This window comes from Nipponia nippon, unplaced genomic scaffold (assembly GCF_047370975.1).
Source record: "Nipponia nippon isolate SJK-2023a ecotype South Korea unplaced genomic scaffold, ASM4737097v1 scaffold_31, whole genome shotgun sequence".
Taxonomy (NCBI): Eukaryota; Metazoa; Chordata; class Aves; order Pelecaniformes; family Threskiornithidae; genus Nipponia; species Nipponia nippon.
The window spans coordinates 3070545-3085700 of NW_028262349.1; the positions used below are offsets into that span (position 1 = coordinate 3070545).

The 15156-nt window shown below is 48.6% G+C and overlaps 1 protein-coding gene across 12 annotated transcripts in view; it reads left to right on the plus strand.

The window, feature by feature from the left end:
* PTPRS (protein tyrosine phosphatase receptor type S) overlaps window positions 1-15156 on the plus strand; it is a 163325-nt gene that overhangs the window by 106343 nt on the left and 41826 nt on the right. For all 12 annotated transcript variants that reach the window (XM_087768953.1, XM_087768959.1, XM_087768955.1 and 9 more), the window contains exons 7-10: window positions 8890-9159; window positions 11341-11922; window positions 12855-12988; window positions 13165-13309. In XM_087768953.1, the coding sequence (XP_087625079.1) occupies window positions 8890-9159; window positions 11341-11922; window positions 12855-12988; window positions 13165-13309 (1131 nt within the window). The remainder of the gene's footprint in view (window positions 1-8889; window positions 9160-11340; window positions 11923-12854; window positions 12989-13164; window positions 13310-15156) is intronic.

Here is a 15156-nt window from a genome sequence, read left to right on the forward strand (position 1 = left end):
GCCCTTTGCAGAATTGAATGCCCTTCCTTTCCCTGTTTATGCATTTCCCTCTGCCCATCAGTCCTCACTACTCAATAATCTACCAAAGGAGTGGCTTTCCTAGTGTACAGGTATTAAAGCTGTGTGATTTTTGAGAAATCCAGTGCAGTATTGACACAGTATCTGTCTCTCTCTTTCTCTCTCTCTCTTTTTCTCTCTGTCTGTCCTTCTCTTTCTCTTAAAATGCTGAGATTTCAGTGCTCGGACCCTCAGTGCTGGTATTCCCCCCTCCCCCTTTCAAGTCTCTCTCCCTCTCCCCTTAGATACAAGGGTACCACTCTGAAATGCTGCACTGTTGATAATGTCTTTCTGAAGCGGCCAGCTGTGGCTCTTCTAACTTTGACGCCAACAATAGCCAAAAAACATCCCCCAGCCCCAGTGCTCTATTTAAAGAAAAAGAAAAAAAAAAAAGGGAAGAAAAAAGGAAGGAAAAAAAGCTTGTTCTATTTAAAAAGAGCATGAGAGAAGGAATAGTATTTGAAGTGAGGTGTTCCCATCCCACCTCCCTCCTGCCTAGGACTAAAAGGTGATAATCACTACTAATTACAGGATTTTCCTTCATGAATAGGAGTTTGAGTTTCAGGATTTAGGTGCAATTAAAAAGGGATTTATACACCATTGTTTTTTATTTGTTTATTTTATCTTTTATAAAGTATTTCTAACGTGTCCAACCTGCATTGCTGCTGCTAGAATCTCTTGTGATCTGAGAAGGTTTTAAGATTAAATTCTTCCTTAAGAGCCAATAAAAATAATAATAATATCAACAACAATAAACTAGAGCTAAATTGGATGTAGTCATGATAGGCTGGAATGACATTGGGCGAGGAAATAGAGACTCAATACCTGGCTAAAAGAGCTCATACGGTTTGCTAGAAGTTATGGGCATGGTCTCGAAATTATTGGTTGAGGGTTTGCCTTGTGTATTATTACAGATCAGATCATGCCGTGGTGCAAAATAACAGTCTGCTAACGGGATTTCCAAGGTCAAATGCAGAAGTACCTTTATGGAGACCCACAAAAGCAGATCAGAAGCAGGTGAGATGCAATCAGCCACCAGCCTAGGGCGTAAGAACGTTTCTAGTCTGAGCCAGTTGCCCAGATTTCACCTGTAGGCAGTGAAAAGACACAGTTCTAGTAGGCAGGTCAGCACACCTTAAGAGGGGGATGCTGGTTTTTATGGGAGGTATACAGCTCAGCTGGCTTTCAAAAGTCTCACTGGATGCTTCTCTGTATCCCTAGGGACACAAATACTGTCAAACTTCTGGCCCGTAGTGATTGCAGGAAAGGACAGATTCAAAGTCCTGTGTATCAAGAGACGTCTGTCTCGGTGGTGGTGGTTGAGAGCATCCTGCCTCTCCTTGCACGGCGACAGGGACTTGCTCAGGACAGGGGAGGCTGGCTTGAGAGCCTGGCAGCTCTCGCGGCTCATCAGAAAGCAAATGTCTGGGTAGGGCACCCATGCAGAGGGGTGCATTTTTAAGAGGCTTTGCATCTTGCCCAAAAGGGCTGAGATGCTTACTCCATTTCGGTGGATAAAACCAGGTTGAATAACTCCTACCCGATGGTATTTTTCTCCAAGCATCAGTGAGTCAGCGCGTGCAGGGTCCAGGCTTTGCCCTAGAGAGGGCATATGTCTGCTTGTCCAGGATCTATGGCCACAGCTGGTTTGCCCCCTTGAAATGGAGCAGTTTGTAGCTCTCCCCTTAATTTTGAAAGCTTCAGACTTCCACCTCAACTGCTCTGTTTTGATCCAAATAGCCAGCTGCTTGGCTCAAGATAGAGCGCTGTATGTAAGGACCGAGTGTCTCTGCGTGCTCTTCTGTATTGCAAAGGGAAAGGAAGAAGGAACAATGCACCGTAGAGCTGTGCGGGCTGTGCTTTAGCAGCCTCGGAGTATGCAGAGCTGCTGCTGTTGGTACAGGACAAATTGTCGTGGTTGAATTTACCAGAATTAAAAATTTTCCCCTATTTCACACAGTGGTGCCCTGTCAGGAGTTACAAAAGGCAGCAGTTGTGGTGCTGCAGGGATAATCCTTTTTCCCCTCCGCTCGAGCTTCTTGTTGCTTTGCTCTTTTCAAGCCCAGGGAGTTTTAAATGGTTCAGCAGGCATTTAAAACAGCACAGTGCACTCGCTGTGCCTGCTTAGGCCTTGCCTCTTCTGCGGCGGGAGTCAAGTACAGTGCTTAGTCACCCAGAATCAGGTTCTGCAGCCCAGTTCCTGCTGAGAACGTTTCAAATATTTTTCAAGGCTCTCTGGAAAACCTCAACTCATTGAGAGACCGAAGGCAAAAACAGGCCAGGGCTAAAGACGTAATAGCAAAACTAGTTGAAATCGATTAAAATAAAAACCATAGAAAACACAGAAATAGTGTGCCTAGGACCTCAGGAAATAAAGCTTCAAAATATGTTAAAATGTGACTAATTTAACAAATAATTGAGCCTGTAGCCTGCTCCTGGGTTAAGTTTGGCTTGTGTAATTTGACCGTCAAAGCAGAGCTGCTGGTCGCTCGGCCCGTCCCTCAACAGACGAGTGGAACGGTTGCTAAGCTTTTCGCTTTCCATGCCATGTAGAGGCCAGAAGGAAATAATTTCACTTGCACTATAGATGTAACAAATAGCCACAAGGTCAAAACAATCACTGATATCTTAAAATGCAGGAATTTTAATACCTTTTTAGACTAGCATTGATAAATTCTTTAATGGAAGAGGAGGGAGGCAGAAGCACCGCTAGTTTGTACAGCTGCCCCTGTAGTGCCGTTTGCCAGGCGCTGGCGTCGGGGAGGGGGAGCTCTGTGACGGCTTGTAAGCGTTAACGGTAGGGCTTCGTGGGTGGGGGAGCGCCCTGTCTGCGTTTGGGGTGTCCTCAGCTCTGAAATTCTAGTTCAAAACCAAACAAAGCAAACAAGCAACTTTGCTGTGTTGCTGCAGAAGGATTTCTCAAGGGTATCAGGAAATGGATACAAAAAGCCACCCCCCCAAAAAAAACCCAAACAAACAAAAAATCAAAACTGTATATATATGTGTATATATATATATATATGTATATCTCTCTATAGAGGGCACTTTGCAGGAACACTGTGCTGTACTGATCTCGAAATCTCTGCCTGCCTGTGTCTCTTACACCTTTTGCATCGCTGTTCTCTTTGTTTTAGGGGAAAAAATTAGATTACACCTTGTCAAATTAAAATAACAAAAATAAAATAGTAAAGTCTGTGTTTAATGCTACAGAGCTGCTTGAAAAACAATTGGGTGCAGATTATTTTATATTCAATCCTGTAAAAAGCAACAGAAAAAAAAAGAATTACAAAAGACCAGAGATGTTCAGCCAGCCTGTCACTCAACTAATGTGTTTTTTTAAGTGGAAAAGTAACAATGATGGGGAAGGTAATGGATTTCCTCCAGACCAAATCCAAGCCTTGGTCTCATTCTTTATTTATCTACCTATTTACTTATTTATTTTCATTTACCGTGAAGGAAATTAGGAAGGAGATGGGCACAAGGAGGGAAGTATCTCGTCCTCTGGAGGGACGGAGGTCGGAAATCCAAACCCGAACAGCGTCTCGCCCCAGCGGAATGAACTTGCAATTGGAATGGGAGAGGGAGAAGGCAGAGGCGGCTGCACGGACAGCACAGGGGCAGGGACGGACCACCTTTTGGGAGGGGAGGACAGGTGTAATCTAAGCTTCACTAATAATGTAGAGGCTGCACATTATTTTGGCACCCTTTCCCCTACCCCTCCTCATTTTGGAGCAAGACGGAATGACTCCTGTCTCACCAAAATGGCCAATAATGTCCGCCTTCTCACCTCATTTGGAGCAGCAGCTTGCTGAGTGTCAAAATGTTTAATACCATTTGGTTTTGTTTGGTGCTTTCAACCAGTCACTTCACTTTCTTTTGTTTCCTTTTTCAATTAATTTCTTCTTTAAAATATAAAATATGTTTATCTTTTAGTTGGTTTAATGTGAATCGGGGTTTGAAGTGACGGGTTCTTGTCTAGTACGTTCTCCTTTCCCCACCTCACTCCTCCTCCAACATTGTTCTCCCTGAGCTAATCTGGAAGGGGCTTAAAAAGTGGAACCGGTGGGTTTCCTCAGCACAAACTGGTCGGTTGGTCCTCAGATTTCTCTCACTAGCAGCGTCCTGGGAACACATTTTAAGGATGGATTCTGGTGTTGCAAAAGTCAACCCTGGATCTCCCAGTGTCTCTTCCGATCAGGTCTGTAAATCTGTCCCTTTCAAAAACGTCTCTCACCTTGTGGACCCCAGCTCTCTTTTTATCTGAGTGGTGGTGGTGGGGAACCTTAGCGACGTTGATTGGTACCTTCTCGCTGGAAAGAATAACGCACCGACAGTGCCACTCACAGAACACAAACCGGGTTAAGGACTGCATCCGTGAGCAGCAACAAAACCAATTGGCTTTACAAGGGTGGGAAAAGTTATGGATCTGTTCCATTTCTAATGAAGGCTATGTTGAGCAGAATTTGGGGTGCAGATTTGCCTGCGTGAAATACTTATCCAACAGACAATATTAAACAGACTCATAACTAACTGCACTTAAGAAATCTTTCTGTGTCTCAGAAATGGCTTCTTTGCATTGAAATAATTTGACTTGCATCCCAAATGTCCAGCTCCAGTTCTAAAATCTGGTTCTATCAGTAACAAGCTGTATCCTTGTTTGAAAAAAGCTCCTGAGAGTTTTTTGGCCATGGAAAATGTGTGTTTGTGTGTGCCTGCTTGTGTGTGTATATCGGGAGATGTTGCACATGCACATGGAGCATGCACATACGTGTATGCATGCGAGGTTGGCTTCGTAAAACAGGTCTGTCATGGAAACCAAACATCCCTGAAACTCAGGGAAGGCGCTTCTTGAAACCAGAAATTGGTAAAAGTATTAGATAAGTGTCGATAAAGTAGAGACCTGACTGCCCCATCCCAACTTTTCCTTTCCAGAGAGGGCAGTTATTCCTTTCTTTCTGGTCCTTTGAATGTGTTGGATAGCAAAATGGAAGGAATCTCTTCACTGCATTTTTTCCGTGTAAAATTTCACTCTTTCAGCTGCTCTGTGTGAAACCCAGCTGGATCCAGAGCTGAAATTGTTCTTGATTCAACCTCTAGCTGCACTTCAAGCTTTCTTCCCGCCACCGCTCTCCTCCTCCCAGGCCCTGCCTAAACGCTGACCCAGAGATTCTCAGCTTGAGAAATCTCATGTCAACAGCCAAATCAGAGTGGTAGAGCAATTAAAATAAACAGCAGCATGATGGTTCTTGGTATCCAGAGACGAGCCCTACAAGTGTTTTCCTGTAGCAGTAATGCGGCTGTCACAGCCCTGAGCCACAGCAGGGATGTATGTAGGGACTCTCTGAGGTCTCCAGCATCGAACGCTGGAGTTATTGTCACATCCTAGACTGGTGTGTGGATGTTTGTATATTTGTGCGCGCACAGGACCGCGTAGCTTTTTTTAAACCAGGATGCACAACAGAAGTGCCGCTGCCTGTTTTGGTCTTGCATTAGTGGGCCGCTAACCCTAATCCAAATTCTCCCTTTTCGCAGAATGCGCATTGTCTTGGGCTGGCACCCAGATGTGCTGGTTGCTTCCCATTAGTTAACCGTGACAAATGCCGTTAAAACAGCCCCAAAGTAACGCTGCCCTGAGACCCCACGAAGCTGACCTAAGCCCCTGGGTGCTGCGAGGAGGGTGGGGAGAAGCGCTCGGCAGCTGCTGGTGAGCGTGCTCTGCACGGCCCCGGCGCCCTGGGCTTGTGTTGTGTGAGTGGATCTCAGCCCTGCCCTGCCCAGCACCATGCAGACAGCAGCAGTCTGGTCCCTTCAGACTCCGATTCTCAGCACTCCACCGTACATCAAATAATGCTTTTCAGTTATTAAATTCTGGGTTGTTCTTCCTTTTTCTTTTTTTTTTTTTTGTTTTTTTTCCTTTCTCTTTTGGTTCAGTTTTATTTCTTTGTGATTAGCCTCAGTTTGAATTAATTGTCTTGTTCTGTTTCCATGACAACTCGGTGTTTGCATCCCACCTGCCGTTGTTTGTTGCTGTTGATGCTGTTTGCTGACCGGGCCTTGTCCGGCATATGTCTCCCCATTTCTCCTCACCTCTTCCCACCTTGCCTCCCCTCTCCAGAAGGTTACATATCAGCCCCTCCTCAAAAGAGTCATCCCCACCCCAGATCTGTCTGCATGTTGACCCCACTTGTTTCTTTTCAAGTTCTCTCCATCTTGTCTCAGATTGTGACTGGTGTGGTCTTCCCATGGCTCCATTTTCTGAAATGCGGTACCTCCTGGAGCAGACAGTGGAAAGAAGGACAGAGTAGGCAACAGGGACGTACCCTCATGTCTAGGGCTAAAAATCTGCCATAGCGGTGTGACAGGAGGGAGCAAGGAGCATGTTGCCTGCTCTCTTGAGCCAGCGCTGGTGCCTGAGGATGTGCAGATACCTTGGTACTCTCCTTACGCCTTTCTCTAAGCAGAAAGTCATCTTCTAGTGTTAGCGTCCAGGTGAGTTTGCAGTCTCTCCCTCCACGCTCCAGGGCTTTCCCCAGCTGCATTGGAGGTGAGGGCATGCTATCTGTTCTCTTCGCAAATCCATGCATGCAGGAATTCTCTGGCATCTCTGAGCTGCTAATGCTGCAAATCTGGAAGTCTTCTCTTCCTTGCCTCTCAGTACTGGTTCCTGGGTACTGGTAGCCGTGCAGAAAAGGATCTGATAGCGTGATGGGAAGAGCACACCTTTCTGTGAAGACATCTTGTCAGCTTGCAGGAGGAGGCAGGGGCTATAATTGGCTTTTGATCAACAAAGCCCCACTAAATGGAAAACAGCCACCACCTCTCCTGGCAGCGCCCTTCCCATCTGAAAAGATCCATAATGTTGGGTGGCAGCCAGGAAAATGGCCTGGAAGATAAATACTAGAAAAACCCAAGACATCAGTTTGGGGGACATCTGAAGGCACTAGGACTTGGGAAGAGCGATGGCAGGCTAAGCTCCGATGTCCTTTGCACTGCTTCTGCATGGATACACTTGCCACTGGTTTTTTAGAGAGGTTGTTCAGAGAGGTTACCTGGGAATGGCCCAGCAGGGACAGATACTTTTCAGGCCCCCAGCACTCCTAACTCTCCTGCCCCCTCGCTCACCCGACCTGTCTCTGAAGCTGGAGGAATCCTGCGCTCCTTTTCTCCTTAGGCTGCTGCTGTGCCTGCAACTTCTCGGGGTCTGTATCCTTTTGTCTTTGCTTGCGGGATGGGACCTTGCCCTCAGCTCCCTCCCTAGGGCCCCTCTGACCCACTTGCCTTTCTCCTTGGTCTGTTCTCCTGCTTTCACCCCTAAGGACGAGCACCCACCTCAGCTACCCAGCCAGCCCAGTTAGTTCAGAAAATGGAGCCAAGGAAACCACACCCTCCCCTTTGCGTCCATGTTCTTATTGTGTAAGGTCTGGAAGCTGCATCCACCTCTCTGCTAAGGAGATGCACAGAACATGTCACTGTTTTCTCAACGTTAAAGTTTCATTACCTTGTTTTTCTTATTAATTCTATTCTATTTATTATTCCGCCAGGGCTGAGATGTGACAATGTGAGCCACCACATTGGGTCACATCAGCTAGAAAAAGTATGCAGCATTAAAGTGGGTTTCCCCCTCCCCTCCCTCTCTTTCTCTCTCTTCTTTCTCCCTTCCCCTCCTTGTTCTCCTTCTCCTTGTCTTCCTTCCTTTCTCTGTCGCTCTCTTTCTATTCAGTATCCATGTGGGCATTTGCTAGCCGCCCATAAATTATATTTCTCTGCATTTTCCTCTCTCTTTCTATCTTTTTCTCTCTCTTTTTTACCTATTTTGCATGATGTTTGTGACTCTGAGAGCTGCATCTATCGATGGAACCGTGTCAGATCTTAAAGAGGCTTCGTTAGGGTTTCTATACCCGAAAACCACAAAAATTTCATTAGAGTTTCTCATCTTTTCCACACTCCTTCTCGCTCCAGGGGGACGGCCTCCCCCTGGACGGTTCTCACACGCAGACACTAGCCAAATTCTGTCCCGCTCCGGGGACTCCCTCTCCTCCCTTTTCTGTATTTTTGCCTCTTTACTTTTAAAGTGGTGTCTCTCTGGCATTTGGGGATGCGATACTTCTCTCTTTGTTGGATTCTCTGGGTCCAACAAGGCAAAATCTTGAGAAGTTTCCGTCTCCATCCCAGCCTTCTCCTTGCCACCACCCCACCTCGGCAGCATCCCTCAGGCACAGGGTGGCCGGTGGGAGAGGGCCCCTCTCCGGAGACGAAGGAGGCGCCTGGACCGTTCCGGGCCGTGGTGGCGGAGGGGCTGTTGCGTTTTGCCGTGGGAGAAGGTGATGTGGGAGTCGGACTCCACTGGAAAAGGGGAGGAGCAGGTTTCCCGGGGCGCGGAGCGGGGAGCTGGGGGCCCCAGCGCCTGTGGAGGAGATTTTTCGACGCTCGCCATGCCAGCTCTTGCCAGTAAAGATGAGAAATTGCTAATAAATTTTTGTGTATTTATCTGTGCTGTGATGGGTCTAATCTTGATCAATGGAACCCTGTTGCTATGAAATATCGCTTTTATGTCTATATTCTATATATTGTTTGTGAAGTAAAAATTTATTTGAAGTTTAATTTTTTTGGTTTTTGGTTTTTGATTTTTTAATTTATTTGTTTTTTGTTTTGTTTTTAATGAAGGAAGAAAATAAATGATGACAAACCCCATCTATATTTAAATTATCTTTTGCTCTTTTTTCTTTTTCTCCCTTTTCTTCTTTTTCTTTTCTTTCTTTCTTTTTTTTGTTTGTTTTGTTTTGTTTTGTTTTGTTTTGTTTTGTTTGTTACCTCTGTGCATCTCGTCCACAGTTCGCCGTGTGGCCCCTCGCTTCTCCATCTTACCCGTCAGCCATGAAATCATGCCCGGTGGCAACGTCAACATCACCTGCGTGGCTGTGGGTTCGCCCATGCCATACGTCAAGTGGATGCAGGGAGCAGAGGACCTGACGCCTGAAGATGACATGCCTGTGGGCCGTAATGTCTTGGAGCTCACGGATGTCAAGGACTCAGCCAACTACACGTGTGTGGCCATGTCCAGTCTGGGAGTCATAGAAGCCGTTGCTCAGATCACGGTGAAATGTAAGAGAGTGTGAGCACGCCTGCGTGAGCGAGTGCGTGGGTTCCCCGACTGTGCATGTTTGTAGGAGCGTGCACGCATGAGCGTGTGAGCTGCCGCATGGGTGTATATATGTGCAAGGCACGTGCTGGGTGCATGGTCGTAACAGAGCGTCTGCGCATGTGTGCAAAGCAAATGTGGGCACGTGTCATGTTTATGCATGTGAGCATTTGTAGATATGTGGTCGTGCCTGTCAGCCTTCACCGGTGCATGAGTGGGAATGTCACTGTGTGACTGCGTGGGTACCTGTTTCTGCTTGTGTCTTTGTCTGTCTGCATGGGGTGAGCCTGTGACTGTCTGAGCTGCACATGAGGAGTGTGGGGACACAATGACGCATGTAAAAAGGTCATCGTGCATGAGTGTGTGTGCGCATGGGAGAAGGAGCACCGTGGCTGTACGAGCATGTGGGCGCCTGACTGCATGTGTGTAAGTCCGTGTTGTTACAAGCCTGTACATACATGCATAGGTACGTGAGCATGAGCAGGAAGACAAACTTGTGCACCACGAGTGCCATGTGCTGGGATCTGTGCATGCGTCTTTGGGGATCCCACGCGCAAAGAAATCCACAGCGAAGGGGAAGCTGGTGGCTTGAGATCTTTCCTTGCTTTAGGACAACTGAGTGTTTGTTATGAAGAAAACTCTGATTCCAACCCCTGCATGCTTGTTTCCGTCCTGGGATATGAGGCTGGCTGGGCAGTTTGCAAGGAGCCTTGGATGGCTTGAAGCCTGCATGCCATCCTGTCCCAAGGTTAGAGATTCAGCCAAAACCCTGAGGATCGCTGGCATGTGTGCCCTTGCAGTAGAGCCTAGTTCCAGCATCTTAGTGGCCGTTGTTGCCTCAGCAAGAGGGGGAATAACCCCAGCTTCCAGCTAGCAGTTCCCAAGAGGAGCACGGGTGCAATCTTCAATCTATTCTGTCCTCAGCAGGGGAGTATTAAAACCCAAGCGGGATGCCCCTGTGGTTGGGTGAGTGTAGAGCTCTTTGTATGAGCTGGTGTCTGCTCTGAGTGCTGGCGTTGCCCAGGAGGGATCTGGGGGGAGATGGGGTGGGGAAGGATACGGGCGGGTGGGGGAGAGGAGGAGAAATACTCTGGAGAAGGGGAGGGCTAAAGAAAAACAGTCCTGTTGTATCAGTGCATCCAGTTAAGGAAGGTCTGACACTAGAAATGAGTAGGGACTAGTGAATCTTGACATGACACTCATCCTGAGCTTTTGCACAGGGAGTGGGCTCATGTGCTAGCAGAAGCATGCCTGGGGCTGGACTGAGGTGCTCTTTATTTTCCTGAGTATTTTCTTCCTTCCCCTTTTTCCCTGTCTTACACTATCAGTTTAAAAAGCTGCTGTGTGAGATACATTGCTTCTGCTTCCAACTATCCCGTCTCCTCAGATGGGGAATCTTGCCCTGCTGGTACCTTCTGTCTTTTGTCATTTTATTTGTATTCTATTGCCCCTTATGTTCCTGCGTGTAAGCATCTGGAGTCTTTCCCAGTCAGCAGATAAAAGGAGAAGTTAGAGCTTCAGAGGTGCTCAAGTCTAGGGAAGATGAGGTTGGAAAGAGTCTAAAGTGTGTAGTGAGGAAAACGCATAAATCTGGCTGTTAAAGGTGTCCAACGTTTAGCATGCAGCCTGCAGCAAGCTCCAAAGGAAGTCTTCTGGACGAGGGACGGGGGAGATGAGTACTAACACACGTTTGTGGCTTGAGAGGAAGCACTCCAGGTATTTATAGTTTTCTAGTTCTGGAGAGCGCAGTCCTCGCCATACCGTTACCTGCACACTAAACATGGAGAGATTCAGCAGTGCCGGAGCTGGGCTGCCAGCGCTGTTTCAGAAGATCTGATTACGTGCTCGGAAGGAGCTCTTGCAAAACTGCTTTTTCTTACTGCCTTGTGAGCCGGCGGATGTGCAGCTGAAGTCTGTGCTAATGATTCCAGATGTTTAGCTGAACACTTTCCTTTTGATGGAGCAGTTTAAGAAGGATAATAGAGTGTATAACTAGGTTCATAATATTTCAGCAGCACTTTACTGAACTGCCGCACTGTGATTGGTACTGTGCCTCTGGCTCCTGCAGCCCTAACTAGCCCAATTAGGCACCACTTCAGCATATGTGGTTTTTTTTTTAAATGTCTGTTCTTCCTGATTCTCAGCACTCCCCAAGGCTCCTGGGACGCCAGTGGTGACAGAGACGACAGCAACAAGTATCACCATCACCTGGGACTCTGGAAACCCAGACCCTGTGTCCTACTATGTCATTGAATACAAGTCTAAAAGCCAGGATGGACCATATCAGATCAAGGAGGACATCACCACCACGCGCTACAGTATTGGGGGGCTCAGCCCCAACTCTGAGTACGAGATCTGGGTCTCTGCAGTCAACAGCATTGGGCAGGGGCCTCCCAGCGAGTCAGTGGTCACTCGCACTGGGGAACAAGCTCCTGCCAGTGCCCCCCGTAATGTGCAGGGGCGAATGCTGAGCAGCACCACTATGATCATCCAGTGGGAGGAACCAGTGGAGCCCAACGGGCAGATCCGTGGCTATCGTGTATATTACACCATGGAGCCTGATCAACCCGTCAGCAACTGGCAGAAGCACAATGTGGACGACAGCCTCCTGACCACGGTGGGCAGCCTTCTTGAGGACGAAACCTACACAGTCCGGGTCCTGGCCTTCACCTCCGTGGGAGACGGGCCTCTTTCCGACCCCATCCAGGTTAAGACGCAGCAAGGAGGTGAGCACTGTGTCTGTAACCTTGGATGCTCTGGGCTGCAGGAGGGAGAGGTGTTGGCTTATAGCATTATCCAGCTGTGGCTGCCGTGTCACCAGAGCATTTTTTTCTTTATTGATTCAATTCGGTTAAAATAGAAGTAACTTTCTGGGAAGAAGCTCAGTCCAGTGGCTGGGGCCAGAGGGCCTGGTGCATGATTTCTGATCTGTTTTTTCTCAGAAAGGTTGTTGCTTGAATGGGTGAGGCAAGCAATTATGCAAAGAGAATCCATTTCTGCTGTGCTGTGTTTCAAAGTGAAGTATCTTATCGCTTCCAGTTTCTAAAGGTCTTTAATAGACCTAAAAACACTCGCTGCCCAGGCAATGGTGAAGCTTAATTCTTCTTAAAGTACCCAGAAAATACCTTCTCAGGGATGAGTAGGGAATGAGCCTTATTTTGCCTTTTTCTAAAAGGGGAGCAAAACAAAGCCCTAATTGTCACAGCAGATGTGTTGAGCTAAGAACAAAAGGTGTTTTATCACAGGTTGTCACCCAGCGTGCTTTCGGGTGCTCTGCTTATGGCGTGGGGTGCTGGTGAGGAAACCGTGCATCCTCAACGGGCTGCTCGTGGGCTTCCCACTTCCAGAATCTTTTAATACTGGGGATTAGTCGGAAGGGCTGTATTCTGCACTACCAAGGAAGAGGCATATGATCCAGTAGGACTCTTCCATCTCCAGCAGCTCTGGATCTGCTCGAGTCCTGCAGTTGTATTTAACCCTCCACTGCTTTAAAGGAAGGGCCTGCCCACTCTGCAGCATGGCATTTTGCTGCTGACATGCTCGTCACACACAGGCTTTGAAGTAAACAGGTAGGAGTCTTCTAATTAGCGAAGCTAATGTGGTTTCTCCTGTCTCTCATCTTGCCTCCTCTGCCCTGTTGGCTCCTTCTCTCTGTCAGTTCCTGGGCAGCCGATGAACTTCCAAGCAGAAGCCAAGACGGAGACGAGCATCGTGTTGTCGTGGAGCCCTCCCCGCCAGGAGATCATAGTGAAGTATGAGCTCCTCTATAAGGAAGGAGACCGCGGCAGGGAGGTGAGTCCAGAGGAGGAGCAGCGCAAAGGGTTGGGGCCCCGAGGAGCATCCCGGCCCTCCGTTCCCCAAGGTGGCTGAGAGAGGGGAGTAGGGCAGGTGTCTCTCTCTGGGCAGGGTTCGCCTCTGCTCCTTTTTGTTTGTTTTTATTTTTTTTCTTCCCCCCTCGCCCATCTCAGGTGCCGAAGAACTTCGACCCAACGACCTCCTTCACTGTGGAAGGCCTGAAGCCCAACACTGAGTATGTCTTCCGGCTGGCCGCCCGCTCGGCTCTGGGCCTGGGGGCCTTCACCCCGGAGGTCAGAGAGCGCACCTTGCAGTCTAGTAGGTGTCTCTCCTTTTCCCACCCTTCTCTGAGGGGAAGACAGTCAGGGAGCCAGAGATGGTGGGCACAGGGGTACGGAGCTGTGGGGCGGACGTTCGCGGCGCTGCGGCGTTTCACACCTCTGGGGTTCCTCTGCAGGGAGGCGGGCAGTGGCGGGGGGCACCTCTGGGACCTGCTGCCTTCTCCCTTTGCTGACCCAGACAGATGAGATGGGAACGAAGAGCGGAGCTGGTGCATGCTTTGGGGGGGCGAGGGGAGGCCAGTGAGCACCATCCACTTGATGGGGTGGGGAGCAGCAAAGAGCTTGTTGATGGGCCACGCTGGCCCTTGGTGCTGAGCATGCTCAGGGAGGACGGCACCCCACCGTCGCGCAGCAGCTTGCCTGTCCGCCAGCGGAAACTGAGCAGCAGCTGTCCGGAAGGGGGGCACAAGCAATGGAGCAGGGAGACGGTGGGGGAATCGGGAGGAAGAGGAGAAGGGAAGGTGATTAATCAAAAGTCCAATGTTTTCACCAGCCTTTGGGAAAGCAGTCCTCATGCTCTTTTCCATGAGCGGCTTCGTAGCCGTGGGGAGGAAGGCCTGCTGGCCCAGTGAGCGCTGGGAATGGTCCCATTTGGGCTCCAGCAAAGCGGGAGAGAGGAGTCATGTGGAGGCTGTGGGGGAGATATTAACGACACCAGGATGGAGCGTATGCAACCAAAATGTGCTGGTTTTAGTTTAATGGATTGTCTCCCTTCACTGTTGCCCTGGGGACAATAACCCTGGATGGCAATATTTCAACCTGGGCTTTTCACAGATCTTTGCTTTTAAATGAGGTGTTTTTTCACTGCATGAGTGGCTGTGGCAGCTGTTCTTTGTGTTTTCTGTCTCCTCTCATCTCTACTAAATCACTCCGCTGCAGTTTGGAGTAGCCGGGAGCAGAACTAACTCAGAAATGGCTCTGGTCACCAGTGTGAGGAGAGAGAGCGCCTGCTCCCATCTCTCAGAGTCCTTAACAAGGGAGAGCAGCAGGCTCTCGGCTGGGCGCCTGCCCCATCTTTCCGTTTTAATTGTCACGTCCTGCTGTCTCTCTCTCGTTGCCCTGTCTCTCTCCTTCTCTTTCTCTCCCCCCAGGAGTGGGAGGAAAGGGGAGTCTGTTTCTGCACAGACAGAATTCCGAACTGGGGCTTTCTCAGGCCTCCAGTCTGTTGAAAGATATTTTGTTTTCTTCTTTCCTTCAAATGTTTTTCCCCCTTTTTCCTTTTGTTTTTTTTTTTCTTACTCTCTCTACATATTGAAAGAAAATCCTTTCCTGACTCTGCTGCAGATCTGCTGGTTCTGATCCCAGTATGGTACTGTCAGAGGGAGCATCACTGCGGGGTGGGGGAAGATGAACTGAAAGGACCTGAAAAAGAAGTGTCAAACTTACACTCTGCTTCTGTTTTCCAAGGGGTTTCCCTCCTTGAGATTCATGGGGATGGGAGGAAAAGAGGGTCTGGGATTTGTGCTTTCTGGTTTGATAAAAACAGGCTGGAAGAGGGGTGTGGGCGCTGATGGCAGTAGGGCTTAGTGAGACTGAAAATTTTTCCCTAAAGGGTGAAAAGAAGGGGATCTGGGAAAGGGGAAGGCTTTGGGGCTTTTTCTAACTTGGCACCTGCCCAGAATGAGGCCTGGTTTATTTCTCTGTAGCTCAGCTTTCATAGGGCTAGTTTCATTAATTTAACGCTCTTAAGAACATCAGCTGGGAGCTGTCAGTGTCCTGTAACACGGTGAAACATTTTTTCCTGGCTGGCTGTTGGAGGAACGAGTCAATTCTCCCTGGTCCGGGTGACATCCTTCGGCTCACAGACCTTCTGGCTCGGGACAG